Consider the following 25,246-nt stretch of genomic DNA (forward strand, 5'->3'; position numbering starts at 1 on the left):
CCGATGCCATGCGTGGTGCGTGGAGCTGTCCACGTGCTTTGGCCGAATGATTGCTCTGTGGCAACAAGCTGAAGAGGGGTGTGATGACTGTGTGCGTGTGTGTGTGGAGGAAAATAGGTACGTGGCGGTGACCAGAGCGAGTGGTGAACTGTTAGCGACACGCACCTCCTTATGCACATTGCCCCTACACGGTACTCACAATCCCCGCCTACAGCGAAAGAGGGCTTTCCGCCGTTGCGTCTCTCTCTCTCTCTCTCTCTCGCACAGTACCCCTTGTCAACCTAGTCAGCGACACAATGCTCTTCACTCCGAATCTCAAACCTCTCCCCCCCCCCCCCCCCTCAACACTCTTGACCTCCTAACTGTCTTCCTCTTACAGCACCCTGTGAGCCTCTGTACAAATTGCTAGAGCGCGCATAAACACGCACATACGTGTTTCCAGTGCGTGCAGGGGTGACTCAGTGCCGCCAGCATCACCTGTGGGTCGTCTCTGTTGAGCCTTCTCTCTCTTTCTCTTGAAGTCGAGTCTTCCCTTTTCTCGCGTGTCTGGACGGCGTAACCCCTGAGCGAAAGGGAGAGTGACGGCAAAGCCGCCGTGCAGCACCGCAGAGAGCGGCGAGACGGCCCGAGCCGGTGTGCGGTGCCAGACGTATCTCCTGTGCCGCCTTTTTCGTTGTCCTCTTCTTTTCTGAACCATGCGGTGCCGCACGCTGACGCTGTTGTCCCGGGATGCGTTGAACGCGGGAAGTTCCATGACCTTGGGCTGCAAGGGTATGCGACCCTCTCCGGAGGCACATCGTCGACGAATGCCTTGGACGGCAGCCAAGGACTACGTGCCCGGCGTTGTATTGAACAACAAGGAAAACCTCGTCTTGGATGGGACGCAGCTGGTGGAGCTTGACCACATCGATCGCTCCGCGCAGCTGGACCCGCTTGAGGTGCTCAAGGCCGCCGTGGCAACGCGCGCCTACAACACGTCTACCGGCTTCAACATCTTCCAGCTTGCCTCGCAGACGCGCTTCCACGGCCGTGGGCAGAAGTTCTTTCGCGAGGAGTGGCGGCAGGGCACTTATGACAAGTACGTTACCTTAGCTGCCATTGATTTTGATCGAGAGGGCAGCAAAGGCACGGCGTATGGCTACATCACATTTCATGGCGAGTCCACTACCCGACCTGTTGAGATCAGCTACGCCGACACACCAGGTTGGCAGATGGAGTACGACGACGCTGCCGCGGTCCCCTTTGACGCCGTCGTGCCACCACCGCCGAGCATTGGCACGGAGGTCCCGGTAGATCCCTCCACGTATAGGCTGAAGGCATACCCCTTTTACGATGCGCCGAACCCGCCCGAGTTTGTGGAGCGGCTGCTCAAGGATCGCGGTGTGTTGCCAGACCTGCCCATGGATGCCTCGGTACCCGCAGAAGACGAGGCGGCCGCCTCCGCAGACGGTGCAGGCGCGGACGGATCACATCACTACGAGTCGAAGGACAGCGTTTAAGGCGTACACAACAGAACAAGAGCGGCAGCGATGCGTCCATTGTGCCGCCATTCGTCCTGGCCTCCCCTTCCTCTCTGCAGCACTCCTCATTTCTTTTTTTTTTGCCTCTGCGTTGTGGCATGTCATCGTCAGCGGCAGTGGCTGTGGACTTTCTATTGTGATCGGTTGCCTCACAGTGATGTTGGTTTCTCTGGAGCACGCGAGGCGAGGAGGAAGCGGGGAGAGGGAGGCGTAGTCGTCCCGTGCATAACGCCCTTCACTCTCTCCCGGTCACTGTCACAAGACTGGTTTGCCATCACAGTGTCTTTGCCCTTCTGTTGAGAAGTTGCTCTCTGGTTTTCGTGTTGTCTCGTTAATGACCAGGACGTTGTTCGGCAGTGATGTACGCCTGACAGGGATGTGATGCAGAGACGTTTGAGGGTTGCAGCGGGGAGAGGGAGGGAGGTAGTTGCCATGTAGCTCTTGTCTGTGCGCGTGGACGTACACGCAGACGAAAGCGCGCATTTGCCTGTGTATAGGGAATACGATCATGAGGTGTGGAATTAGGATGCGGTGGGTGGCACACTGTCATGTAAGTCCCCTTCCGTGTGTATACCATCTTGTGCGTCTGTGTGCTCGTGTAGGTGCAGCGCACTGCCGTCAACTCACCCGCGTTCACATTGGGCAGTCCCGACCGTACGCTACGCTACTTCAAAGTCGCATGAACGCGAGGAATCAACGCACCCACCTGCTTCACCCAGCGCCTGGCCTACCCAGCGCTTTCTCCTCATGCGTGCCGGTTGCCACTGCCACGGTCACCGTGGCGCTGGGGCGTCTCTGCTTCTTCTCGTGCCGCGAAAGGCGCTCGTGTGCGCGCGCGTGCGGGGCGCGGCGATGGGGGCAGGCGGCCGCCGGCAATGCGACCCATTTTTTTGTCCTCTGCTTCTGCTCCTCCTGCCCATGCGTGGCGGGGCGACGGCGGAGTTAAATGCGGGTTCGGTAACTGAAAATCGAAAGCCCCTGTGTTTGCTCTCTGTGTGCGCCTTTCCTTGTCCGACCCCCGTCGGCGGCGGCGGTGGCCGGCGCCCCCCCCCCCCCCGCCCGCGGCGGGGCAGCCGCTCGCCGCCAGGGCCAAGAGACCCCCCCTCGATGGCGAGGGGGCAGGCCGCGCCCCGGCCTGGCGTGGCGCCGCAGGAGGCCCCGCGCCCCCCGCCCGCCAAGCATCCCGCCACCAACAAACGCTCCGAACCCATGCAGACCACTCTCCCCCCACCCCCACCCGCGGCCCTCCCTAAAGCGAGCACAGCGATCCCAAAAGAAAACATCCCATCAAATTATTTTTTATTACTGCAAATGTCGTCTGTTCTGTCCGTGACACTTTGTCAGATGGCTGTCACACGCGAAAAGGCAGCCAACATCAGAAAGGCTGTCGCGATGATAGTTGAAGCTGCGAAGCGGGGCAGCAAGCTGGCTGTTTTGCCTGAGTGCTTCAACTGTCCGTATGACACAAAGTATTTCGATAGGTACTCTGAAGCTCTTGCGCCAGGCAATGAGACATTTGACGCGATGTCGCACTGTGCCAAAGTGAACAGCATCTGGATCATTGCCGGTAGTATCCCGGAAAAATCAGCTGATGGACGACTATTTAATTCGAGCATGACGTTTGGACCGGATGGTGCGCTGAAACACGTGCACCGCAAGGTGCACTTATTCCGCATCAACACAGAGGCTGTTCGTTTCGACGAGGGCGAGGTGCTTAGTGCTGGAAATGATGCGACCGCCATCTCACTGGACGAACACACCAAGTTCGGCGTTGGTATTTGCTTCGACATCCGATATCCCTTCCTGGCGTGGAAGTACGCCGAACAAGGAACTTCCTTCATTGTGTACCCAGGTGCCTTCAACATGGTAACCGGCCCGGCGCACTGGGAGCTGACAGGGCGTGCTCGCGCTGTCGACAATCAGCAATATGTTTTCTTATGTTCCCCTGCCCGCGATACCTCCGCGGAGTACGTGGCATGGGGTCACTCCATGGTGATAGATCCCTTTGGCAATGTCCTCTGTGAGCTGGATGAAAAGGAGGGGTTCGTTGATTACAAGATGGACCTGAGCGCCATTTCAGAGACTCGCAGCCGAATTCCCATCCTGAAAGGCGTGCGTAACGACCTCTATACGCTACATTGGAAGCAGTAATGCCTGCTTCTTTTTATCTGCAGTTGGTTGATCGTAGTGTAAGTTACATTTTTCAGTATTATTATATCAACTTTTAACCTTTGCTTCTTTTTTTTTTACCATTCTATCACACATGCTTCCTTGTGCATGCAATCGCTTCTTGCACCAGAATAGCTCGAAGAATGTGCCCCCTTTGCATTTCAGTTAGTGCAGTGAAAAATGAACCCCCCAAAGAGCAGACTCTGGTATGTAGAGTGAATGGGCACGGCACAATTTGCTTAAGTCTACACTCAAAGTGAGGCTCGGCATTCGTGTCCTCTCTCTGTGCTTAGCTCGCACATCTTTTTGAGAGTATTGCTAATGTGAAGGTACAAGGACCAATTTCAGCACGTTCGCATTTGTGTTCTTTTATATAATGACCTTTTTTTCTTTCAGTTTCGATTGACCACCATACCCTTTTCTATACATTTGCGCGCATTCCTGCGCTCCTTTGACGCATGAAAGGATTTCTCGAATGCATATGAAAAAACAAATTCGCTAGTGATGCTTCGTCGTGGGCAGCACCTGGCGCTTTTGTGCGCTCTTTCGACTCGTAAAAGTACTCACACATCGAGCATACCAGACTCCGCAGTTGTGGCGCACACACAAACTGAACAAAAGATGGTGCAGTCCGCTGAGATTGTCAATGAAACAGTGCACCAGAGGAAAGCCGAAGGTCATCTGAAAAATAGTAGCATTGATTCAGACGATGTAAGCATGATGAGCAAGAGGGATATTGAGTGCATTGAGCTGCACAAACTCCAGTACATGCACTCGCAGGACGGGCCATTTATTGGTTCGCGGACAAAGGACAACACACCGGATCAAGTGAGCTTCCGAAAACGTAGACACATTGTTCGAGTTCCTCAACCAGACATCGAGTACCGCCCGAACGAAACATCATTTAGGCGCCTCCCAAAGAACTACATTATCCCCAATGAGTTTGAGCTTCGCGCGCTCTATCCGATGTCGACAAGCCTAAAGATTATCGAAGGAAAGGCTGATTGCGTCGATCACAGCGCATTCAACATCGATGAAGATCCGTCACCTATTGCATACAGTATGATCTCGCCGCCAGATTGGAGGTCCGATATAGAGTACCCGTACATGGTTGTGTTGCCTGATCACCGCGGCGTTCCACGCGACTTTGAGGATGTGTGCGCCAACTTCTTCGAGCGTCCCACTCATTACGAATTGATGGTGCAACAAAGGTGGGTCATTCTCTCCCCTGTTGTGAACCTTCGACATAATATTCAAGTTCCGGTGGAAGGGGTGGTGGCGCGATTCTGCGATTGGGTGACGGACAACTTCCGCGTCGAGAATGGGAAAGTGCATCTTCTCGGCAAAGGTAATGGTGGGTATGTTGCACTGCGAACGGTGCTGGAGCACAAGGATGTGGCCCTTAGCGTCACCGCAATTTTAGGCCGCAACGGCTCCCCTTTTAGGCCGCTTGATCGAGCACAGGATAAAGTGAAGAATTACAATGGTGTCCATAGTCTTGTGTATGTGCCTGGGCTGCTAAGGAAGCAGGACTGGTACTACAAGTTTAAGTTCATGCTAGACATGGCACGGGTGCGCCCACCTCTTAGGAATGTGCATTTTGCTGATGTACGGGACCATCAAGTGTACTACGCCATTAATCCGCATGAGTTTTGGAACTACATGCTGTATTTTCGGAAGTACCACATGAGGATGATAACAGAGAGTGGCTATTCTGTTTAGCCGCTACAGGATGTACACCAAAACAAGCGATTTAGGAAGCTTCAGCCTGTGCCATTTTTTTTTTTGCTTTTGCCCGTGTATGTGTACGTGGAGTCTAAAAGTTTGTGATGAGGGAATAACGGGTGCCTCGAGTATACTGCTTTGTCTCAGCGTAGCATTTTTTTTTTCGCATGCTGTTGCAGGTTTCTCACGTTTTGCAGCTTTTCAATGCGTGCCGAAACAAATACCCATCAAGGAAATAAAGTAGCTGATCTTTACCGACCCGCTACACATCTCTTATTTGTAGGTCCACAGCACATATGCGAGTAGGGGGCCGCCTTTTCCCTCAGAGGCATCGTTTAGTAGTGGGATCCACAGCTTTGTAACCACGCGCGGCTCCTTTGTTCTTGTTCTGAGTGCTTCACCAACAGACGAGGACTTTCAAACAATGAGCACCTCTTCTCTCCTCTTGTCTCACGTTTGCATTTTGGAGGCGTATACAATACCTGCAAACAAGCGTCTATATGCTCTTGTTATTACTTTCTCAATTTTTTTTTCCTTTCGTGAACTCGGTGAGCCACCGCTACTACTGAACTCATCATAACCGAAGCAGGAAGCAATAAGCAAGTTTCTGACTACACCTATCGTTTTTTTCCCCTTTCATGCTGCTTATCGCGCGTCACACCTAATTGATCAGACACTGCTATCCAAAAGGCTAAGAGAAACAGAAGACCGCCTGAGGGGAGACGGAGACCGATAGATCGTGCACTATCCATAGAAACATGATGGGCTATGAGGGTCGCTGTGTCCTTCTGGATGACACTGATGAATGGGTGAATATTCCATTTGTGGTACGTGAGTTTATGAAGCAACTGAATGATGAAGCACAATCATCCCGGGTCGTGGTGGAATCGCTCCGGCAAGAGCAAAAAGAGACAAGTCTGCTACTGCGTCGAGTGATGCAAAAGCAGGCGGATCTAGAAATCGATAACACCCGTAATATATTGTCACTGAATCACCACGCCTCCAGAGTTGCCTACGACTCCACTATGAAGCGGCACACAGAGCAGATCCACTATTTACGCAAAAAGGCAGATGCATTTGATACCAAAATGCAGCACCTTTCTTCACATGTAGAGGGACTATCACAGGCAGCCCTTTCTTCCACAAAAACGGTCGGTGCCTTTGGTGAGTTGAAAGGGCTTGTCACAGGGCTTTCTACAAAGGCGGAAACGACGGAGAGGCTGCTCAAGGATCACATCGATGCTTACACTGTGGCTCAGAGGCCCACCGAATCGCTGGTCGACACAAGTGCATTGGCGGCTGTCACAGACATACAGAAAGCGTTTAAGAACCAACTGGACGTTTATAGCGCACGCCAAAGTAGTCTGGAGAAGAGCGTTGAGGTCCTCCGAGAAGCTTCCAGCACTCAAGAAGAGGAAAGTAGCAGAATTCGCGGCATATGCGGGGAGCTATCGCAGATTGTGGAGGTAGATCAAAAGACGAACAAGGATCGCCTCACATCGTGCTTTAATACAATGGAGAAGCTCGAGAAGCTGTGCGTTGCGCAGCATGCCGAGCTGGAAACACGTATGAAGCGTGCGGAGGAAACTTCTCTTGGGTGCGAGTCCAGGTCACACGAAGAAGTCAAATCTCTCTATGCTGAACTTGGTGGTCTTCTCAAAGAGAATCAGGCTGAAACGCGGCAGCGCTGTTGCGAATTGGCAGAGGAGTTGCGAGCGGTAAAGGAACAGCAGCGGCGCCTGGTAGAGCAGCTGGCAACTGCTAATCATGAGGTCGAAAGTGTCACACAGCGTGCCGTGAAGCAGATGAAGGATATCTCTGTGCGCCTTGCTAGTGTGGAAACAGAGGTGGAGCAGTTTGGTGCCACTTTCGTGGCTCGCCGCGACCATCAGAAGGAGCAGCGGCAGACTCAGGAATCGCTTGACATAGTCAGGAGTTCGGTAGCAGACACCGTCGCGGCCTTTCAGGCTCAAGTGCAACAACTCGCCACTTCCGTCAAGACGATGCGGACGGAGCAAGGGGAGGATAATGATTGGCTGCACAACGAGCTGGGCCGCATCGGCACAATTGTCGGCTACACGTCACAACAGCGTGAAAAGCAGGAACGGCAAGTGACGTCTTTGTGCGAAATTGTGCATAATCTTTCGGTCGCTGTGGACGGGCTGCAGAAGGGGTGCGGCGCCGCTGCGGCACCTTCTCCGGCGCCCGCTGCTTCACCAGCGCAGGCGAACACACCAGAGAGTTGCATCAACCATGAGGTTCCAGCGGCATGGGAAACATGGCGGTCGACCTTTATGAAAGATGTGGAAGGGAAGATCACAGCGGCTGTGTCACCGAATTTACAGCCATACACATCGCCGCCTGTACTTGAGCGCGTGTCTCAGCAGCTGAACGAGCTGACCGCGAAGGTGGACGGCGGTGCCAAGTACACGCAGGCCATCATGTCACAGCAGATGGATCAGATACGGCACATTGTGAGAGATGAGGTGATGCATCAGCTGCAGTCGCACCCAGTACTGCGTGAAGTGACGCCAGCGTTGGCTGAGGTGGAGGCGGTAAAACGCCGCGTGGCAGGGGTCGAGCTAAGCCTGCACACCCTGCCAGCACGAGCCGACCGATGGATCGTGGATTCTGAAGCTGGCGGCCTCTCCTCAGCTGATTCCGTGCTGCAGCGTGTTCTCGTGGTCGAGCAGGCGATTGAGGACTTCAAGCGTCGGCTGCTGGAGCTCGGCGAGCATGTGATAGGTGTTGACCAGCGTGGCAACCAGCTTGCCTGCGGCGCTCACGAGATGGAGGCGCAACTGCAGGACCAGCAGCGCATGACGCTCAAGCTGGGCACTGATCTGACGGCGGCGCTGGAGAGCCTGTTGCATACGGAGCAGTCTCTTTCCCTCCACCAAAGTTCGACGGCACTGCAGCTGTCGGAGGTGCACACGTGGCTGGAGAAGTGGAAGCGTGATGCAGCAGCGGCACCAACTGCGGCTGCGCCGTCCGTAGAGCCACCATGTGCGCAAAAGGGCGCCGTTTCTCAAACAAGCGCCGATGGGTCTTGCAAGAGCCTAAGCGCCGGGGTTGCCCAGTTGGCGGAAACGGTAGAGCGCCTTTCCGCGCAGGTGGCTCGAGTGGAGACAGATATACTACATGCAGTGCACGCCGATCTTGAAGCAGTGCGAAGCGAGTGTGCTGCTGTTGCTGCTGCACGAAAAATTGAGAAGGGCAACGTGTCTTCACCCACCACCAATGCGCTTGACACAGAAGAGGTGCACGCTGCCTACAAAGAGCTTCAGCACCGCCTTGACGTTGAGGAGTCGTTGCGTCATGAAGCGGAGGCGGCGTTTCGCGCAGTGGAAGCACGGCTTCTTGCCGTAGAGAGGTGTGCTTCGGAGTTATTGTCCGCTCTTCCTAAAGAAGTCTCCCCATCCGCGGGCGATGCAGACTCGACTGCCACGGCGGCGGCCGTGGCATACTGCACTGGTGAGTTGGCACGATGCCATGAGCGACTCGACGTAGTTCAGCATCAGCTCACTAGCAACACGTGCCGCTGTGCCAGTGAAGCGGAGAGGGATGTTCACTGCCGGGATGTGCATCGACTGCAGCAGGGTCTGGAGTGCTTGCAGGAGGACATGCAGGCCTTTGTGGCGTCACAGCTCTGCACAAAGGTACGTGAGGCAGAGCCGGCCTTGGTTGAGGCTGCCACGACTGCAGCCGTCCTCCGCTGTCAGGAAGCGCTGAAGGCAGCTGCTGAGTCGACCGCGACTGCGGTGGATGCACACGCGAACGCAAAGAGCGTAGCGGCACTGCAGGCTGCTGTGGAGGCGGTGCAACGCACCTTGGACGAGCACATATCGACTGTGCTCGAGGGCCGCGACCGTGTCGAGGGCATGGCACAGGTACTTGGTGCTACTGTTGATAGCCTTAACGGACTAGAGACGACACAGTTGGAGTTGCGCAGAGAGCTGGAAAGAGTACAATCGGCACACCAAGCGCACCAGCGAGACTTGTCGCTTCAGCTCGAGACTGTCGTCAGCAGCATCGAGACCAAGGTTGATGAACTGCGTGCCAACGTGAAGGGGTCCGCCGTCGTGTCAGCGGCTGAGTCGTTGGAGGCAGGCAACTGTGCGCAGAAACCCTCTGACAATGCTAAAGCGGCCTGGGTAGCGGAGGTAGTCGACTCGATGCACACCACCTACTATACACGAGCACTTCTCGAGGAGCGACTGGAGAACATATGGTCTTCAATGATTAGCCTTCTCACGCGCAAGGAGGACGTCAGCGCTGTGCACGACAAGCTCAACGGCCTCCATCAGCTCATGCAGGAGGAGATGCAGATTGAGCTGCAGCGACTTGAGGAGCAGCTGGCAAATCAGCTGGCAGAGAAGGTGAGCTTGGCGAACTTGCAGGATATCTTGGAACATCACATCTTCAGCTCAGACGCCCACTCTGACGACATCGTCATGTGAGAAGGATGCGGACGAGGATGCATCGATGCGTGCACAAGCGACGGGGTGATGACTACGGAAGACGTCTGGCAAAGTCCTCTGCATGTGAGCGGAGACGCATATGTTATGTCGACAGTGCCTTGTCTCACCTCCTCCTTTCTCTCTGTGTGGTTATCCACTTAACGATTTGGCACTTTCCCGCTTACCCCCCTTGAAGAAGGCACCCTGCTCCCCACCGCTCCCCTCCTCCTCTTCCATGCGTCGTACACAAGTGCAGTTTTGTGTGTATGTCTGTTGGCATCTGCTCATGGGATTGGGGAGCGACCGACGCACCCCAGGACACTGTCGTTACCACACTGCGGTCGATTTGTTTGTGTTGCGTGTCTTTTCTCCCTTTACCGTAGCTCCCTTAGTGGCACTTTGATTTCTTTTGCGCGTGTCTTCGCTGCCCCCCTCCCCCTCCCCTTGTACACTGTTTGTTTGCTGCGGCCCACCCACCACCCGTCCTACTAGTACGGGCGCTATCGTTGCCTCTCGATGCGCCATCATAAAAAATAGTTGCTGCGCTGTGTGTTGGTCTCTCTTTCATCCTACGCAGGGTGCGGAGACGAAGAAGGCGAGAGGACTGAGAGAGCGAGAGGGCCACTGCTGAGCCCACTCCGTCAGACCCCTCCCCCTTCCCCGCCTTTTTTTTTTCCGCCACCACGACCTTCTTGCTCGAGGGGGGGGATAAGATGCACTGAGAGATGCGAGCCACCGGTAAGGTAGACCTCTCTTCTTTCACTCATCGTGTGACACTTCCGTCATGTGCCTGTGTATTGGCGTCTGCCTGCGTCTTCACAGAGCTGCAACCCCATCTCTATTCTCCCTGCTTTCCCCTCTTCCTCTCCGAATGCACGCACCCATGCAGCTCACTCGGTGCGTGGGTGCGTGCGTAAAGGCCCCTCTTTCTCCTTATTCCGGCAGCGCCTTCTCCTTTCCTTCTCATTTTCTCTGATTTTTAATGGGCGGTCGCGAAGCATCTGCGTGAGTCATTCACTTCAACCATCATTAACTTACCTCAGCACTTGCCCGTATGTGTGTGTATGTGTGCACTCACTTGATTGGAGGGCTCAACCGACATTATCAAGGATAACTACTTCAGCTACACAGTCATTTCATCTCCACCCAACCCTTCCTACTCCACTCCGTCAAGCGCGAGTGCAGGAGCCACCGGCATCATTCGCCACATCTTTCCTTTTTTTTCCCTACGGAAGTGATCGAGAAGATGCTTGGACGCCGTGTTTTTGGCAGCACGGCCATCCCGCGCTTCATGTACACGCGGCTGCACATCAGCTCGCCGGCGCAGGCGGCTCGCATGCTGCCGGTGCTTGTGCCGCTGACGCCGTCGCTGTCGCAGTCCGTCGGCGGTATGATGAGCGCTGTCGCACAGGGATCGCTAGAGTCGATGCCAACGTTAGAGGTGGGAGAGCAGGACCCTGCCTCGCTCAAGGCCCTTCTGGAGAGCATTTCCCCACTGCAACTGGGGTTTTCGCGTTTATTCGAATTATGGGGCATCGTTCGAGGAACCGTGATGGTTAGCACAATATTGAGAGGGTCAGTTGCAACGCTTTAGTGTTGCTGCCAATGGTGTTACTTGGCTTATAGGTGCTCGAGGAACTGGACGGCGCTCAACGCGCGCATGAAAGGCATGTCAGTGGGCTGACCTGTTGTTAACTCCGTCTCTCTCTCTCCCTCTTTCGTAGGGTCGGTTTTGTTTTTATCGCCCTTGTTACCCCTCTCTTTCTGTTTTGCATCCCTCGACATCCACCCACCCGTCCCCCTCTCTGTTTCTTCTCCCTTCTTGCTCCCCTGTCTCTCCCCTTTCTTCTCTTGTTCGATTTGGGGAGCTCTAACGTACTCCGTGGCGTGCCTTATCAAGCGCTGCGAGGTGCGTCAATGCCTGCTGCGACAGAAGGAGCGAGAGGGGGACAAGAGTGTGAGGGACACAGCCCCAGCCACCTTCTTTATTTTTATATTGGCTGTCGACATGCGGGTGAATGGGCGTGTACTTAGGCTCCTGCGTCGCTGCGTACGCGCTGCCTCTCGGGGGAGGAAAACAGAAAGAGGGAGGAGGTGAGAAAAGTTGCCGGGCGTAATCGAGCGAGACTTGGGGGGTGCGTGAGCAAAGTCACAGATTGATCGTTTCTCGTTTATTATCTTATTTTGTTCTCCTCGTTTGTTGTTCGCTTTTTGCTCGCTTCTGTGTTGGGCTCTCGTGTGGCGCTGCGGGCCTGCCTGCTGTGTGGTCACTCCTCTAACCCTGCCGCGGTGTTCGTCTTTTGTCTGGCTCTCCCGGGTCTACCGCGAGCCACTGTTCCCTTTTAATAGAAGTAAACCGACCTCCCAATCCATCACCAAGAGGAAGCACCATGGCCGCAAGCAACGGTCAGGGGTGGGTGAGCGGGGGGAAGAGGACGAGGAGGGGAGGCCTGTAGTGTGCGCTGGCTTTGTTCACGTGAAGAGAGGTGGACCTCAGTGGTCCCTTCTCGACGGCTGTGCTAGTGTCTGACAGAGGAGTACAGGACTTCAGAAGGGGAGGGGGAGGGGACAGCATCAACCGCGATAGAGCTCCCTCATCTCCCTCCACGTCTTTTTTGCCGTTACGCCTATTTCTCCTCCCCTCTCCTCCGCTCCTTCTCCCCAATCCTCACGGCGTCGTGTGCGCCTGTGTCACGTTTAAGTGCACCGCAGACGCAATGGGGAAGCGCATGTGCACAACCCTTGCAGGCGCCACTCCGTATGCCGACTCAACCTCTTCTTCGTCCCCTTTTTCTTCTTCTCCACCACTCCCCCCACTGTCACTCTCTGGGCCTCCGTCGTGATAGTGTGGTCGCTATACCGCTACTACACCTGCTGCTTCTATCCTTTTGGTAGCCGAGGTGCAGGGTGAGCCCAAAGCCGAGAGAGCGCCCTAACACATGCACACGTCTTCCTCCTCCTTCTCACCGGTACTCCCCGCTTCCCCCCGAATCCATTCCGCTCTTATTTGCTTCGTTGCTCCCCCCTGCTTCCTCTCTGTTGTGCAGGGTTGAGCAACACCCGCACAGTACTTTTTGCCTTTTCTTTGCTTCCCTCTTCCTTCTCCCCTTGGGGGTACCGTCGCAGCCTGTACGTCCACGTACCCACACACATACATAGATAGATAAACACACCCACCCACACAGAGCGCTCCTCTGCATACAATAGTCTGACACCTGCCATTTTCTCCTCTGGCCTTTTCTCTGTCTTCTATTCCGCTGAGGAGTCGCCGAATTCTTTGAAGGCGAATCAACTGTGAGTCAAATGCCCAACCCATACAGCGGCAACGAAAAGGCGGCGGCCTTTGTCAACTACTACGCCTCCCCACATATGGTGAGCAGCTCCGTCAATCGGCTCTACTACGGCGGGGTGGAGCGCAAGAAGCGGGCGGAGGCGCGTGCGATGAAGGAGGCGTACCCACCGACCCCCTCAGCTCGCCGCTCCCCCGCGCAGCTGGAGGCGTACCTGCACAACTGCGTGCAGGGCGAGCTGTTGCGCCGACAGCAGCACCGGGCTGCGCTGCAGCAGGAGCTGTACCCAGACACTGAGGAGACGCCGCGCTACCTCTCCAGCAAGGAGATGACACATCACATTCACCATGTCTACGATGAGCCGCTGAAGGTGCGCAGGGCACGGGCGGAAGAGCTGCGCCGTATCTTCGGTACAAACAAAGACGCTGAGGAGGTCAAGAAGGAGACGGTCTATCAGTACCAGCGTCTGCCAGCGTCCTCAGCGCGAGCGTTTGCGGGGTCGTCGCCGAGGACGCCCTCCTCGGCCCAGTACAACAACCGCGGCAACACTGAGGTCGACACCGTTGCCAAATACTGCAAGCAACTAGAGAAAGGGTGGCGGCCGCCCTCGGCGTCGACCGAGTACGACGACAATCGGCGCCTGCTCGTGTCTCAGTATGACTACCACGCGGATCCGCGCAAGTACACGGAGCTGACGTTGAAGCCGCGGCCGCTGAAGGGGAAGGAGCGGGCGGCACTGCAGGTGCGGCTGGAGCTGCTGTCCCGCCCGACTCGAATAAACCCGCCTGTGGTACAGAATGAGGAGCAGGGAGGTCCGCCGCCGTTCCGTGTGAGTCGAAAAATTCGCTATGACGACTGAAAGAAGCACACACGTGTATGCGTATTGGGGGACTGCTGTGCGCCTGTTGTGGTGGTCACTGACACACGTGCGCTGTGCTCGTGCGTTCTTTCTTCATGTCTGTGCGTGTATGTATCGGCAGATGAAGAGCGGGGTCGAGGCCATCCAGGTTCCTCTTTTCCTTCATCGCTTTCCACTCTTCGTCTTTGATCTCCTCGCCGTTTCAGTTGTGTTGTCACAACTCAACTCCGAGTTCCTCGTTGGCTAGGTGTCGCTCTTCTCCTGGTGTGTATGTGCGTATGCGTACACCTTGTTGTATGCGTTATGCTCGATATGTGCGTGCCTGTAGAGAGCGACAGCGGAGGGGTAACGACTCACGAGACCCAAAGACAAGACGAAAGACAACGCAAAACAAACTGAAAAGTGAACCGATACGGTGTGAAGGGGCCCTTAGGCTGGTTGATACGGGGGCGCTGTGGGGGCAGAAGCGGTGAGGTCGGGTGGTGGGGAGAAGACAGGGCAAAGTGGTGCGTGGCAAGTGCATTCTAGTCCTCTCATCTCTCTCATCTCTCTCATCTCTCTCTTTCTCGCTCCTTTGTTGTTATCACTGAAAGGTACAGAGGAGATCAGGACAAGGAGGTGGACAGTGTGAAGGGAGTAACTCATCTGCTCGAGGTTCCTGCCGCGCTCCCCCTGTGTACTCGTGTCAACTCGACAAAATGAGCAGCAGCAGCCGAGACATACGCACGCACTTACCCTTCTTCTCCCCCCTTTGCTGCTACACCACATCCCTTCCCCCCTTTCCTCTACTACCGCATCGTTCCTGTTCTCCTGACTTGCCTCTCCCCCTATGCGTGTCCTCACACACGCCTCCACCATTCTCTACCTTACCGCACCCCCCACTGCGGCTCAAACAAGCGACTGTGAATGCATCCCTCGCGGAAACAGCAGAACGAGGTGTGCGAGTATATGTCTGGTGGCCACGGAAGGCAGGCGGTCCATCTAAAAGAAACGTTACGCACGCGACATCACTGCAGCGCCTTCGGCAAGCAAAGGCCTCCCAGAAGAAGTGAGCCTCACGTTAGCGCTGGCACACGTGTGAAGAGCCACATCGGCCAACCTCCTCGCGTGTTTCCGGCCTCTTGTCCTTCATACCCTCCCGGCGACTCACACAATACACCCGTGCACACGAGCAAGTACACCTCTTTCTTTCTCTCTCCCACTTGGCCCTCTCGCGCATGCCCTCTCGCGTGACGATCCGCTGCTTGGCGGCGTACACCAACGACGTCGAGGAGTCCGGTGGCGGACTTGTGCCTCTTTTTGTTGGTCGTGAGGACGGCACAGTGGAGCGGTATGACGCCATACAGGATGCCGAGCTCGGGATTCCGACTGTGTCTTTCTATGCGCATCGCAATGCGGTCACGGCTATCGTAGCTCTCTCGCCCGCTGAGCTGTACACGTGCTCCTTAGACGGCACCGTGAAGCAGTGGATGCTGGAGGAGGTCGAGGGTGCCTCGTCATTGCCGTCCACCGGTGGGCTTAGGGCGCGGGCGGTACTTGTGAAGAGCAGCGCTTTCCCCTTTGCAGTGTGTACCATGGTCCAGGATGGCAACGACGGGGTTGCAGCCGGCCAACAGCGGCTTTTCCTTGGTGGTGTGAACGGCTCTCTCACGTTGATGGATGGCGATCGCCGCTCTACCTGGCCAGCGCACAACGGCGGCGCCCTCACGACGATCGCAGTCGACTGGAATAACAGCGGCTCCGTCATCACTGGCGGCACGGACGGACTCATCTACGTGTGGGATATGGAGTCTGGTCGTCCAGTCTGTGAGCTGCGTGGGCACACAGGCGCTATCACTTCACTCTTTGTCGTACCGGTTCCGTCCAGCATCCCGGTGGTACGTTCAAAGCGCGCCCCTGCCGATCCCGCCTTGTTCGGCTCCTCTACCGCGCTACCGCCGGCATCGGAAACGAAGGATGTGCTCGTCTACGCGGACGCGGACGAAGACGGCGGCAGTGCGAGTTGCCTCGTGTCGTGCTCCGAAGATTCTACACTGAAGGTGTGGCTGCTGCCGGATCTGCAGGAGGCCGCCGCGGAGGCGGACTTGATGGAACGAGAGCAGCAGCAGCAGCAGCGTCACAACTCAGAGGATGGCGCCAGTCCACAGCGTCGCAGCGTCTGCATTAGCTTTCAAGACATAGAGCCGGCTAAGTTGGTAGCCGAGGAAGTGTCGGAGGAAACAGTGGGAGTAGCGCCCTCTTCCGAGAGCAGCACCGATGGTGCCGCTGTTATCGCAGCCGCCACGAATGCCTCCGGGGAAGATGTCGCTACAGATGCCGCCACCTCGCCGACGGCCACAACCAGAGAGCCAGAATCTCAGGTCTACAACGCCAAGTTGCATTTCCTTCAGCAACAGGCTGCGGGGACGGCATGGAAGTCTGCCCTGAAGGCGCCGGAGCGGCGCACCGTCCCATTCCATAGCGCCCTCGGCACGGTGGAGTTGCCGCACCGCCCTTTCTCGTGCTCAGGTGCGTCACCTGGCATGAGTGACGGTGGAGGTAGCGCGTCCTCGCTGGCCTTCATTGGCGCGGCGCAGGGCTACGTGTACGGCCTCAAGGACCGCCTGCTCGTGAAAGAGGTGTGCCAGCACACGGCACACAACTTTCAGAAGGTCCAGAAGGCAGTACGCAGTGTGCAGCGGACGCTGAAGGACGGGGTGAAGGTGTACACCAGGGCAGCCGCGGCCGCGATGAAGGCGATGGAGGCGAAGGAGCTGAAAGCGGCAGCGAAGGCGTGTCAAGTTCAACGAGCAAAGGAGAGGGCTGCCAAGAAAAAGGAGGTCGAGGAACGCCGTGCGGCCCGACGCGCCGCTGCGGCTGCCGCGGCTGAGGACCGCTCTGACAAGGAGGACTACGAGGAGGAGGAGGAGGAGGAGGAGCTCGAGGAGCTCGAGGAAGAAGTTGAGGAGGACGAGGTTGAGGAGGACGAGGAGCCAAACATGGAGGAGACAGAGAAGTTGGGGTACACCAGTGAGGCCGCAGACGGAGAGGAGAACGGTGTCGAGGGTATGGCATTAACCTTCACCAGGGATAACTTGGCGCCTCGTCGACCGGCTTCGTGGAAGAAACTGACGGAGGAGCAGCGCGCGGCTCTTGAGGCGTTCTTCGCGGCACAGGAGAAGAAGCGCGATGAGCAAATCACGGCGCTGCGAAAGTCGGTGGAGGCGCACCTGACGCAACTGCAGCCGCTCACCAAGACGCCGTACCATCGCTCTCGTGAGCAATTCTCAAACCTGCCGTACACCACGATGGGCTGTGTGCGTGGCGGATCGGCGGTTGTGTCGCTAGCGCCCGCCTCACTGGTGCCAGGGTGCGACAAGGTCTACGTCACCCAGGCTAACTCGATCGCTGCTGTTGCTGTGCAGTTTGGTGTGACAAATCTGTGAGTCATGTGAGGATGTGGCCTACTCAGCAGCCTCATTTGCGCTGTTGTGATGTCTTCTCTTACCCCCACTCTTGCGCTCTCACTTTTTTAGTTCACGTAATGCTCGTCCTTTCCCCAGCCGCATCTGCTCCATCCAGTTTTGGTCTTGTCGTTGCTACGGGTGATGGCAGAAGTAGTGCATGTCGTAGTGCTGCTGAGGACACGACTGGTGCGCGTGCGTCCATCGGTTGGCGTCTTGTCGTGTAGATGTATGCGTCTTTGCTTTTTGCTAGGCTTTTTTTCTCCTTTCCCTCGTCTCGATGTACATAAGCGCCTACCCGTGCAGTATGCGTGCCGTCGTGGCTCGCTCTCCTTGTTGTCTTTTGCAAGACGCCCTTACACGTACCAAGGCACGATTTCTTCTTTCCTTCCTCGCTGGTCTCTCTCTCTTCGCCTTCCCACCCCCGCTTGTTCCAGCGCTGTGATGCATCACTGTTCTCTCTCTTTTTTGTCCATGTGTTAGCTGCATGTCTCACGTGTGATGAACGTCCCATGAACTCAAACGAAATGTGGAGAAACGCGAGCGCTGTTGACGGCAACGCCGCGACCGCCACAGATGACTTGTTGTCTAAAGCAGCACTGCAGGGGGACACCGACGTGCACCCCCTCGCCGCCTTCAACGTGAGGGAAATCAACCCGTCCCCCCCTCGTGCCGTCTTTCCCTTTCGTTATTCGTCTGCGTGTATGTATGTATGTGCCTGTGCGTGTGGAGCAACCCCCACGTTGGCGGCTCAATACCCCTCCTTCCCTCTCCCCATATGGCCTCTTTGTTTCGTGTGTTGCATGTACTCTCCTCTCTCTCTCCCAACTTGCCTTTCTCACCGGCTATTTTTCTCCACTCTCTACCCCCTCCCTACTCCTCCTTTCACACCCTCCATTGACCCCTAACACCACAACACATGCGCGTCCACTTGTATCTCTGTGCGCATGTCTGTGCGTGTGCGCGCACTCGCGCGTTCCTACGGCTGCGCCAACCTCTCCTTTCCACTACTACCACCACTTCCTCCTTTCGTCTCATGACGCTACAGCAGGGAATTCACCTCAGTTTCTTTTGCTTCTCCTTCCTCAAATCTAGGCGCGTGCTTCACTTGGAGCCATGTCTCACCACATGAAGATTAAGGACCTGCGCGAGAAGGGCAAGGATGATCTTCTCAAGAAGCTGACGGAGTACAAGAAGGAGCTGTCGCAGCTGCGCGTGGTGCAGCAGACGGGCGGCGCCGAGGCCCGCCTGGGCCGCATCCGCTCGATCCGCAAGAGCATTGCGCGCATCCTGACGGTGCTGAACCAGAACGAGCGCCAAAACCTGAAGAAGTTCTACTCGGACGGCAAGATGCGCAGCAAGATGCCGAAGGTGCTGCGCGCCAAGCTGACACACCGCCGCCGCCTTGCGCTGAAGGACAACGAGAAAAACCGCAAGACGTTACACCAGCTGCGCCAGGCGCACAAGTACCCCAAGCGCGTGTACGCCGTGCGAATCTAGCAAGGCTGGGGCCAAGCGAGACCGTCTCTTTTTAGCCCTGTGTGTGTGTGTGTGTGTGCGGCGTACCAAAGCACAGCAACGGTGATGGGTGCAATAGCGAGTGATCGTTAGCGCACTCCTCCATTGGTCAGTAAAGGGGCCGAGGGACGAGGCTGGCCCGGCGTGTTTTGTTTGACGTGCGAAATAAGATGGAAAACAGAGTAGGGGGCGAGGGGGGAGTCAAAGTGAGCGTCTTGCCACTGAAGGTGTGGTGCCGCCGACTCACTTCTCTCTTTCCCCCTCTCTCCTCTTTCTCCTCTGTACTCTCCACGCTCTACCTCTGCTAACGCCCTCCCTACTGATCCCCCCTTTCTTCCACCTTCTCCTGCTTGTGTCATGAGCCCGCTCGACACGTCTACGCGAGCCCTTTTGAGAACTCTTCAGTGGTTTTCGTGGCCTCGGCGGGATGGCTGCAGCATCGCTGACCCCACCTACGGGGGCAGTGACAGCGCCCTGCCCGTTGTTGCTTCCCTGCCCCCATTGGCCATTTCTTTCTCTCCACGGCTTCCCTGTCCTTTTTCTTTTGTTCTTTGCCATTTCTTTCCCCTATCACCCGAAGCGAACAACAACAATAAAATGCACCAGCAACCTCAAGGCCCATGCAGCAGTGGGTGGACGCCAGCGACTGTTCCACGGCCTCGCAGGCGCTCCTCTATTCTCCACGCGTGCACGCACGCACGCAACGTGCCCTTTGCCACTGTGGAGAGTTTTTTTTTTGGGAGGGGTGGTGGTGGTGGTGGAGTTTGTATCTCCGCCCCCCTTCTCTCTCGCTGTACGTGTGTGTATCAGAGGCTGCGCGTTGCGTTGTCGCTTCCACTCGAGCCTTTTTCGTGAGTCTCCCCCTATGGCGGAGATCAAGAGGCGTGACTACGTGGCCGGTAGTTGCCCCCTCCAGCCCACGAGCTGACTCGATAGACAAGAGATTACGCTGGGTATGCGTTAGGGTCGTTGCTGTGGACATGGGGTACGGCAGCTGCACTTGTGTTTGAGCGTGATCTCCTGCATCTGGAGACTCATGTCAACTTGATGCCAACCTTGATTGTTCAAACTAGGAGCATCACCCCCTGTTCTCTCCATGACTCTCCTCTCACCGTTTCTTTCATCCCTCCTTTCCCTCTCTCTGCTCGTGCCTGTCTTATTATCGCGGACTGCGCGGAATGTCTGCCTCACGCCGGCAATCGCACCACTGGCGCTTTTCGCCACTACTTCACTACGCTACGCCATCGTCATGGCAATCCTAATCGCTCTCACTGTCGCTTCCGTTTGCCCGACGCTATTCGCGCTTTTCTCGCACAAAGAGTTACCCTACTCGGCGCCATGTCTCACCACATGAAGATTAAGGACCTGCGCGAGAAGGGCAAGGATGATCTTCTCAAGAAGCTGACGGAGTACAAGAAGGAGCTGTCGCAGCTGCGCGTGGTGCAGCAGACGGGCGGCGCCGAGGCCCGCCTGGGCCGCATCCGCTCGATCCGCAAGAGCATTGCGCGCATCCTGACGGTGCTGAACCAGAACGAGCGCCAAAACCTGAAGAAGTTCTACTCGGACGGCAAGATGCGCAGCAAGATGCCGAAGGTGCTGCGCGCCAAGCTGACACACCGCCGCCGCCTTGCGCTGAAGGACAACGAGAAAAACCGCAAGACGTTACACCAGCTGCGCCAGGCGCACAAGTACCCCAAGCGCGTGTACGCCGTGCGAATCTAGCAAGGCTGGGGCCAAGCGAGCGTGAGGATGGCGGGAGGAACGGCCAGGCGAACTCGCTTTTCTTTTGCCACTGTGCTTCTAAAATGCTGACAATGACGAGCACACGGCGATAGGCGCGGCGCACAGAATGGCGAGCTGTAAAAGTGGACCGAGAGCCCAGCAGTGGTCGAGGCTGTGGAAGGAGAGGGGAGGCGGCAGCTGGTGGAGGCTACAGCCGCACGGATGCAGCTGTAGCCGCATTGATCACTCTCTCTCTCTTCCCCTCATCTGCGCGCGTTCTCTTTTTATTGCCGCCGCCGTCAAACCGATGTGGCCGTCTCCCCTCCTCCGCCTTTGACGAATACCGCCTGTGCCTGTGTCTGAGCATCGGCGCATTTTTCACATGTCGGCCTCTCCCCCGCTCTTCTGCGCTCCCTCCTCCCTCCTCTCCCTGTGGTGCTCGCCAGCTCCTCCCCTGCCGCCTTTGGGGGTTTCTCATTTCGACGTTATTTCACCTCTCTCGAACCACCACTATCACAGAGGACGCATGCAACGCGCTGGCATCGTCTTCAGCCTTTGCCGCCCGGGTGCGAAAACGTCTCACGCCCCCCCCCTCCCATTTGCACACCGCCTCCTCTTGTTGCATCGCTTTGCGCCAGAGACTCCAGGAGCGGGGAAGGGAGGGAGAAGAAAGAGCCATGAGGCGACTTCATCTTCTCTCTCTTCGTGCATTCTATGCAGTGCTCTCCGGCGACATACATCTCCAGTTGCTTGGCCTCGTCGGGCTTCAGAATTAGAGGCCTGCAATATCAGCGTCTCTCGCGCAGGTTATGTGCTACTCCTTTCCTAGTTCTGTGCCAGGCGGTGCTGGCACAGGCTGCTGCATGCCATAATGATTCCTCCCCCCTTTTTCTTTCCCGGCTTCTCCCGCACCAACCTTGGGTCTCTGCCATGCTGCCCGCTCTTGTATTACTTCTCTCCTGGTCGCACATCGTGTGTGCCTGCCACTTGGAGATTCCCCGCCTTTACTTCACTCAAGGCTTTTGGGTGCATTCTTCGCCCACTGAGTGAGGCGGTCTTCCCCGGTGCCAGACGCACGTCTGCCCTCCTCCCTTTCCCTTGGTTGCATCTGTGGTGGTGGTGTCGGCGGCACGGGGCGGTGGTGCGGAGAGGTCTTCGAGGAGAGACAGCGGCGCGGGGGAAAAGACGACCACACAAATCCAAACGCCGATCGTTTCTTTCCTTGCGTTTCTCATATTTCTCTCCCCTGTTCTCTGCGCACACATGCCGCGTCCCAACGAGGACACCGGCAATGTTTCGACCTCTGCGGAGGTACAGAGGTCAATTTCTCTTCTCTCGCACGGCACCAGCAGCTTCACTGCACAGTGTCCCATGCTTGTCTCAGAGACCCTCTCGCCGGTGCCGAGTGCACCAAGCAACGGTGCTGCTGGCCTCCAACACGACGCTGTCGCTGATAGGACTCACGTGAGCAACGCATCTGCGGCAGCTCTGCTGTCCACTGTAAGCGCACTGCCGGATGTGCGCGCCACGGAGACGCGACTGCGGACAGCGCAAGAGGCAGAGCTAAGCGTGTTGGTTCGCTTGCGACGGCTTACGGAGGCCTTAGTGAGTGTCATATCCGCATCTAACGCTGCGGGTGGTGCGGGCGTGGTGACGACGGCGGCGCACGGGGGCTGCGACACTGAGGACGTCAAGGCGCTGTCCAATGAGGGTGCATTTCGAGCTTCACTGCCGGTCCTGATTGCGTGTCCCTCTGCGACTGGGATTAACGGGGCGACGCACATACAAGCAGAGACGTGTCTTGTGATGCGGTGCGTTGCTATGCCACCTGCAGGCCTCTCCGCAGCTGCAAGAGAGCAATACACTGCTCTGCACGACACTCTTGCACAGTACTTGTGTAAGTCAGGGGATGACAGCATTGACAGCGCGTGTGATATCGCCGCTAGCAGCGCATGCTCTCCAAGTACTGGGATACTGCAGGATCTTCAGTCCGTTGAGCAGTGCGACGCGATCCCTTGTGTGCTCGGGCCTCGGGTCACTAGAGCGGTCATCTGCCGCGCAGGCACGCCAACTGCATTACCCGGCGTCGCTGAGGGTGAGGCTGGAACTTCCACCCAGCCAGTTGCACGGGATAGCAATGCTGTGGAGGTGCATCGACACTCACGTTTCTTCAGCGAGCCGCGGCACTGCCTACTGTCCCCGCCACGGCGATCCGTAAGCGCACGCAGGTGGCGCGCCACGGGGGTTCTTTGTGATCCAGAGGTGTCGGCGGCAGCAACTGGCATGGGGAGCGGGAGTGCATCATGGGGCACGGGAGTACCCCACTCGCCGCTGACACCATCTCACGTCTATGGGTCATCGGGTAGGCTTGTAGGGAAGGGCGAGAGTTCTACGGCGATGGCGATGGTGTTGCCAAAGTTCTCACCGGTGTGGGTTGAAGGCTCGTCCGCTGAGTTGGCTGCCGACGAGGAGCGGGCCGAGATAAGGGTGGAGGAGGACGACCACAGCGGTGAGGAGGTAAATGGGACTGCGCTAGCATCACCCATGCCCATCACATCGGCTGGCTCTGCGGCGACCTCGACACGCGGACCGTCGCCATATGTCGTGAGGGTTAAACCTTGCAGCCCCTTGTATCCATGCATCTCTCCACTTGCAGCTCACCGAGTCGCCACGGTTAATGCATGGGAGGACAGCAGCCAGGTTGCTCTGGGTGGACATCTCGCTCAGGACACCCCTACATCGCCTCCGCCACTGCCGACTTTGAGGTCGTCACCGCACCAACTCTCTCAGCCACTTAGCGCCACACCCACCTCCACCCTTGGCGACGCGGACGAGGAGGGGATGTACTTTCCTACACCGCCGACTGCCAAGACGCATCGTCGTATTGAGAGCGATATCGACGTTCCATCCCGCCTCCCTGCCATGGGCAACAGTGGTCGTGCCTATACGGGCGCCCATGAGGCTTCCGCTTTTCCCATAACGTGCGGCTCAACCGTCCCAGCGGCCTCTCTTCGTCGTCTTGCATTAGGCGGCTGCTATGACGAGGTGGGTAGTGAGTCACCGAGAGTGCCACAATGGGAGACGCCCATGGTGGACACAAGCCAAGAAGGGGTGCTGCAAACGGTGAGCGCAGCGCACACTTCACTGCTGTCACCGACGCCGACTGGTGTGGTGACTGCCACAGACATACTCGCCACAATCACAGCCCTTCCACCCCCATCCTCGTGGTCGCTCCTTTCAAAGCGCACCCCAGCGCGTCGCACGCATCGTGGCGGGAAGGGCACTGGTGCGACACGTAAGGCGAATGTGGCGCGGGCAGAAGGTCGGCCGATGCACTGTGGCGCGCGTAAGCGGGCGCGGGGAGAAGTGGACGAATGGGGGCGTATCGACGTAGCTGATGAGCCTCTTGCGGCGGTGCCGATGGCGGGCTTGCCATCTCTCAGCGCCGATGTGTCGTTGAGCACTGCAGCTGCGTTGAACCGATTGATGTGCGAAGAAGCCGATAGTGGCCAGCATTCGAGCTCGGCGCCGGCACGCCGCGCCGAGAGTGACGGCCATCAACACACAGTGCTCGAGGGGGAACACGCTTCCTGTGGCTACGTGCGAACCCGCGAGCAACGGATGGAGGGTGTTGCGCAGGCAGAGCAGGTGTTCAGTGCTGTGCGCGCATCGTGTAGGCCACTGCTGTCTGTGTCTTTGCAGACCCCTCCGCGCGGCAGCGGAGCCAACGCCGAGTGCGATGACATATCGCCGCCTCTCTCGCCGAACACACCTCGTCAGTTCTGGGACATTAATTTCCCTTGACGGCAGAAGACGGCGAAAGGCGAGCCGGCAAGGCCCTGGATAAGTACAGAGCAAATGTCCCATACAAACCTGCACGAGCAACTACAAGAGACAAGCGTGTACATTTGCCTCTTGTGCGACACGCGCTTCTCTGACTGCTTTCATGTCGACTGTGCACGCCTGCCCTCTCTTCCCCTCTCCCCCCTTCTCATGACCACGTCGCTCCTTCTTTCCTTGAGCGAATGGAAGCAGCGGCCTTCGGAAAGGCAAAAGCGGCTGTGCAAAGAGGTGCGATCCATCATTGCCGGCGGGAGTTTTGGCGGTGCTGGTCTGGCCCTACATTCACTCAGCCCGTTTAGCTCATTCTGCAGAACTGGGGTGGCGATGTCTAAGATGAAATGGGGTGTGTGCCTTTGGCTTCTGCGTTCATTGCCTTCTCGCTTTCCTTCCACTTCCTCCCGTTGTGCGAGTCCGTATGAAAGCTATGGTCGCGCCTTTACCCCTTCACTTTCCTTCCCCCCGTTCTCCCCATCTACGTTCTTCGCTCACCCACACCACATCGCAACAACGCCGACGGCAAACACGAAAGAGAGAGAAAACCCAGGACTCGCTTCGTGAGGCACATCGCTCCCGCTGCTCCTGTGCTGAGGGGCGTTGTTGTTCGTTTGGTGTTTTTCTTCTTCGTCTCTCTTCTCTCTGTACTTGAGCGTGTGCGTGTGCTCGTTGGTAAGTGGAAGGACAACACCTGGTACGATCT

The 25,246-nt window shown here is 56.9% G+C and overlaps 10 protein-coding genes across 10 annotated transcripts; all 10 read left to right on the forward strand.

Annotated features, from left to right (window-relative positions):
* Nucleotides 1-773: 773 nt before the first annotated feature.
* On the forward strand, nucleotides 774-1,499 carry LPMP_262230 (hypothetical protein; the record flags this gene model as incomplete). The annotated part of the gene is made up of 1 exon (XM_010701741.1): nucleotides 774-1,499. The coding sequence occupies one exon, from the start codon at nucleotides 774-776 to the stop codon at nucleotides 1,497-1,499; it is 726 nt and encodes a 241-aa protein (XP_010700043.1).
* Nucleotides 1,500-2,831: 1,332 nt separating this feature from the next.
* LPMP_262240 (nitrilase, putative) lies at nucleotides 2,832-3,671 on the forward strand (the record flags this gene model as incomplete). Its single annotated transcript, XM_010701742.1, has 1 exon — nucleotides 2,832-3,671. The coding sequence occupies one exon, from the start codon at nucleotides 2,832-2,834 to the stop codon at nucleotides 3,669-3,671; it is 840 nt and encodes a 279-aa protein (XP_010700044.1).
* Nucleotides 3,672-4,310: 639 nt separating this feature from the next.
* LPMP_262250 (hypothetical protein) lies at nucleotides 4,311-5,411 on the forward strand (the record flags this gene model as incomplete). The annotated part of the gene is made up of 1 exon (XM_010701743.1): nucleotides 4,311-5,411. One exon carries the CDS (start codon nucleotides 4,311-4,313, stop codon nucleotides 5,409-5,411), a length of 1,101 nt encoding a protein of 366 aa, XP_010700045.1.
* Nucleotides 5,412-6,172: 761 nt separating this feature from the next.
* LPMP_262260 (hypothetical protein) lies at nucleotides 6,173-9,874 on the forward strand (the record flags this gene model as incomplete). Its single annotated transcript, XM_010701744.1, has 1 exon — nucleotides 6,173-9,874. One exon carries the CDS (start codon nucleotides 6,173-6,175, stop codon nucleotides 9,872-9,874), a length of 3,702 nt encoding a protein of 1,233 aa, XP_010700046.1.
* Nucleotides 9,875-11,120: 1,246 nt separating this feature from the next.
* LPMP_262270 (hypothetical protein) lies at nucleotides 11,121-11,468 on the forward strand (the record flags this gene model as incomplete). Its single annotated transcript, XM_010701745.1, has 1 exon — nucleotides 11,121-11,468. One exon carries the CDS (start codon nucleotides 11,121-11,123, stop codon nucleotides 11,466-11,468), a length of 348 nt encoding a protein of 115 aa, XP_010700047.1.
* Nucleotides 11,469-13,177: 1,709 nt separating this feature from the next.
* LPMP_262280 (hypothetical protein) lies at nucleotides 13,178-14,023 on the forward strand (the record flags this gene model as incomplete). The annotated part of the gene is made up of 1 exon (XM_010701746.1): nucleotides 13,178-14,023. The coding sequence occupies one exon, from the start codon at nucleotides 13,178-13,180 to the stop codon at nucleotides 14,021-14,023; it is 846 nt and encodes a 281-aa protein (XP_010700048.1).
* Nucleotides 14,024-15,240: 1,217 nt separating this feature from the next.
* Nucleotides 15,241-17,448, forward strand: LPMP_262290 (hypothetical protein; the record flags this gene model as incomplete). The annotated part of the gene is made up of 1 exon (XM_010701747.1): nucleotides 15,241-17,448. One exon carries the CDS (start codon nucleotides 15,241-15,243, stop codon nucleotides 17,446-17,448), a length of 2,208 nt encoding a protein of 735 aa, XP_010700049.1.
* A 1,134-nt stretch (nucleotides 17,449-18,582) lies between these two features.
* On the forward strand, nucleotides 18,583-18,966 carry LPMP_262300 (60S ribosomal protein L35, putative; the record flags this gene model as incomplete). Its single annotated transcript, XM_010701748.1, has 1 exon — nucleotides 18,583-18,966. The coding sequence occupies one exon, from the start codon at nucleotides 18,583-18,585 to the stop codon at nucleotides 18,964-18,966; it is 384 nt and encodes a 127-aa protein (XP_010700050.1).
* A 1,356-nt stretch (nucleotides 18,967-20,322) lies between these two features.
* LPMP_262310 (60S ribosomal protein L35, putative) lies at nucleotides 20,323-20,706 on the forward strand (the record flags this gene model as incomplete). The annotated part of the gene is made up of 1 exon (XM_010701749.1): nucleotides 20,323-20,706. The coding sequence occupies one exon, from the start codon at nucleotides 20,323-20,325 to the stop codon at nucleotides 20,704-20,706; it is 384 nt and encodes a 127-aa protein (XP_010700051.1).
* Nucleotides 20,707-21,969: 1,263 nt separating this feature from the next.
* On the forward strand, nucleotides 21,970-24,510 carry LPMP_262320 (hypothetical protein; the record flags this gene model as incomplete). Its single annotated transcript, XM_010701750.1, has 1 exon — nucleotides 21,970-24,510. One exon carries the CDS (start codon nucleotides 21,970-21,972, stop codon nucleotides 24,508-24,510), a length of 2,541 nt encoding a protein of 846 aa, XP_010700052.1.
* Between the last annotated feature and the right edge of the window lie 736 nt (nucleotides 24,511-25,246).

Source organism: Leishmania panamensis (assembly GCF_000755165.1).
Source record: "Leishmania panamensis strain MHOM/PA/94/PSC-1 chromosome 26 sequence".
NCBI classification, from domain to species: domain Eukaryota; phylum Euglenozoa; class Kinetoplastea; order Trypanosomatida; family Trypanosomatidae; genus Leishmania; species Leishmania panamensis.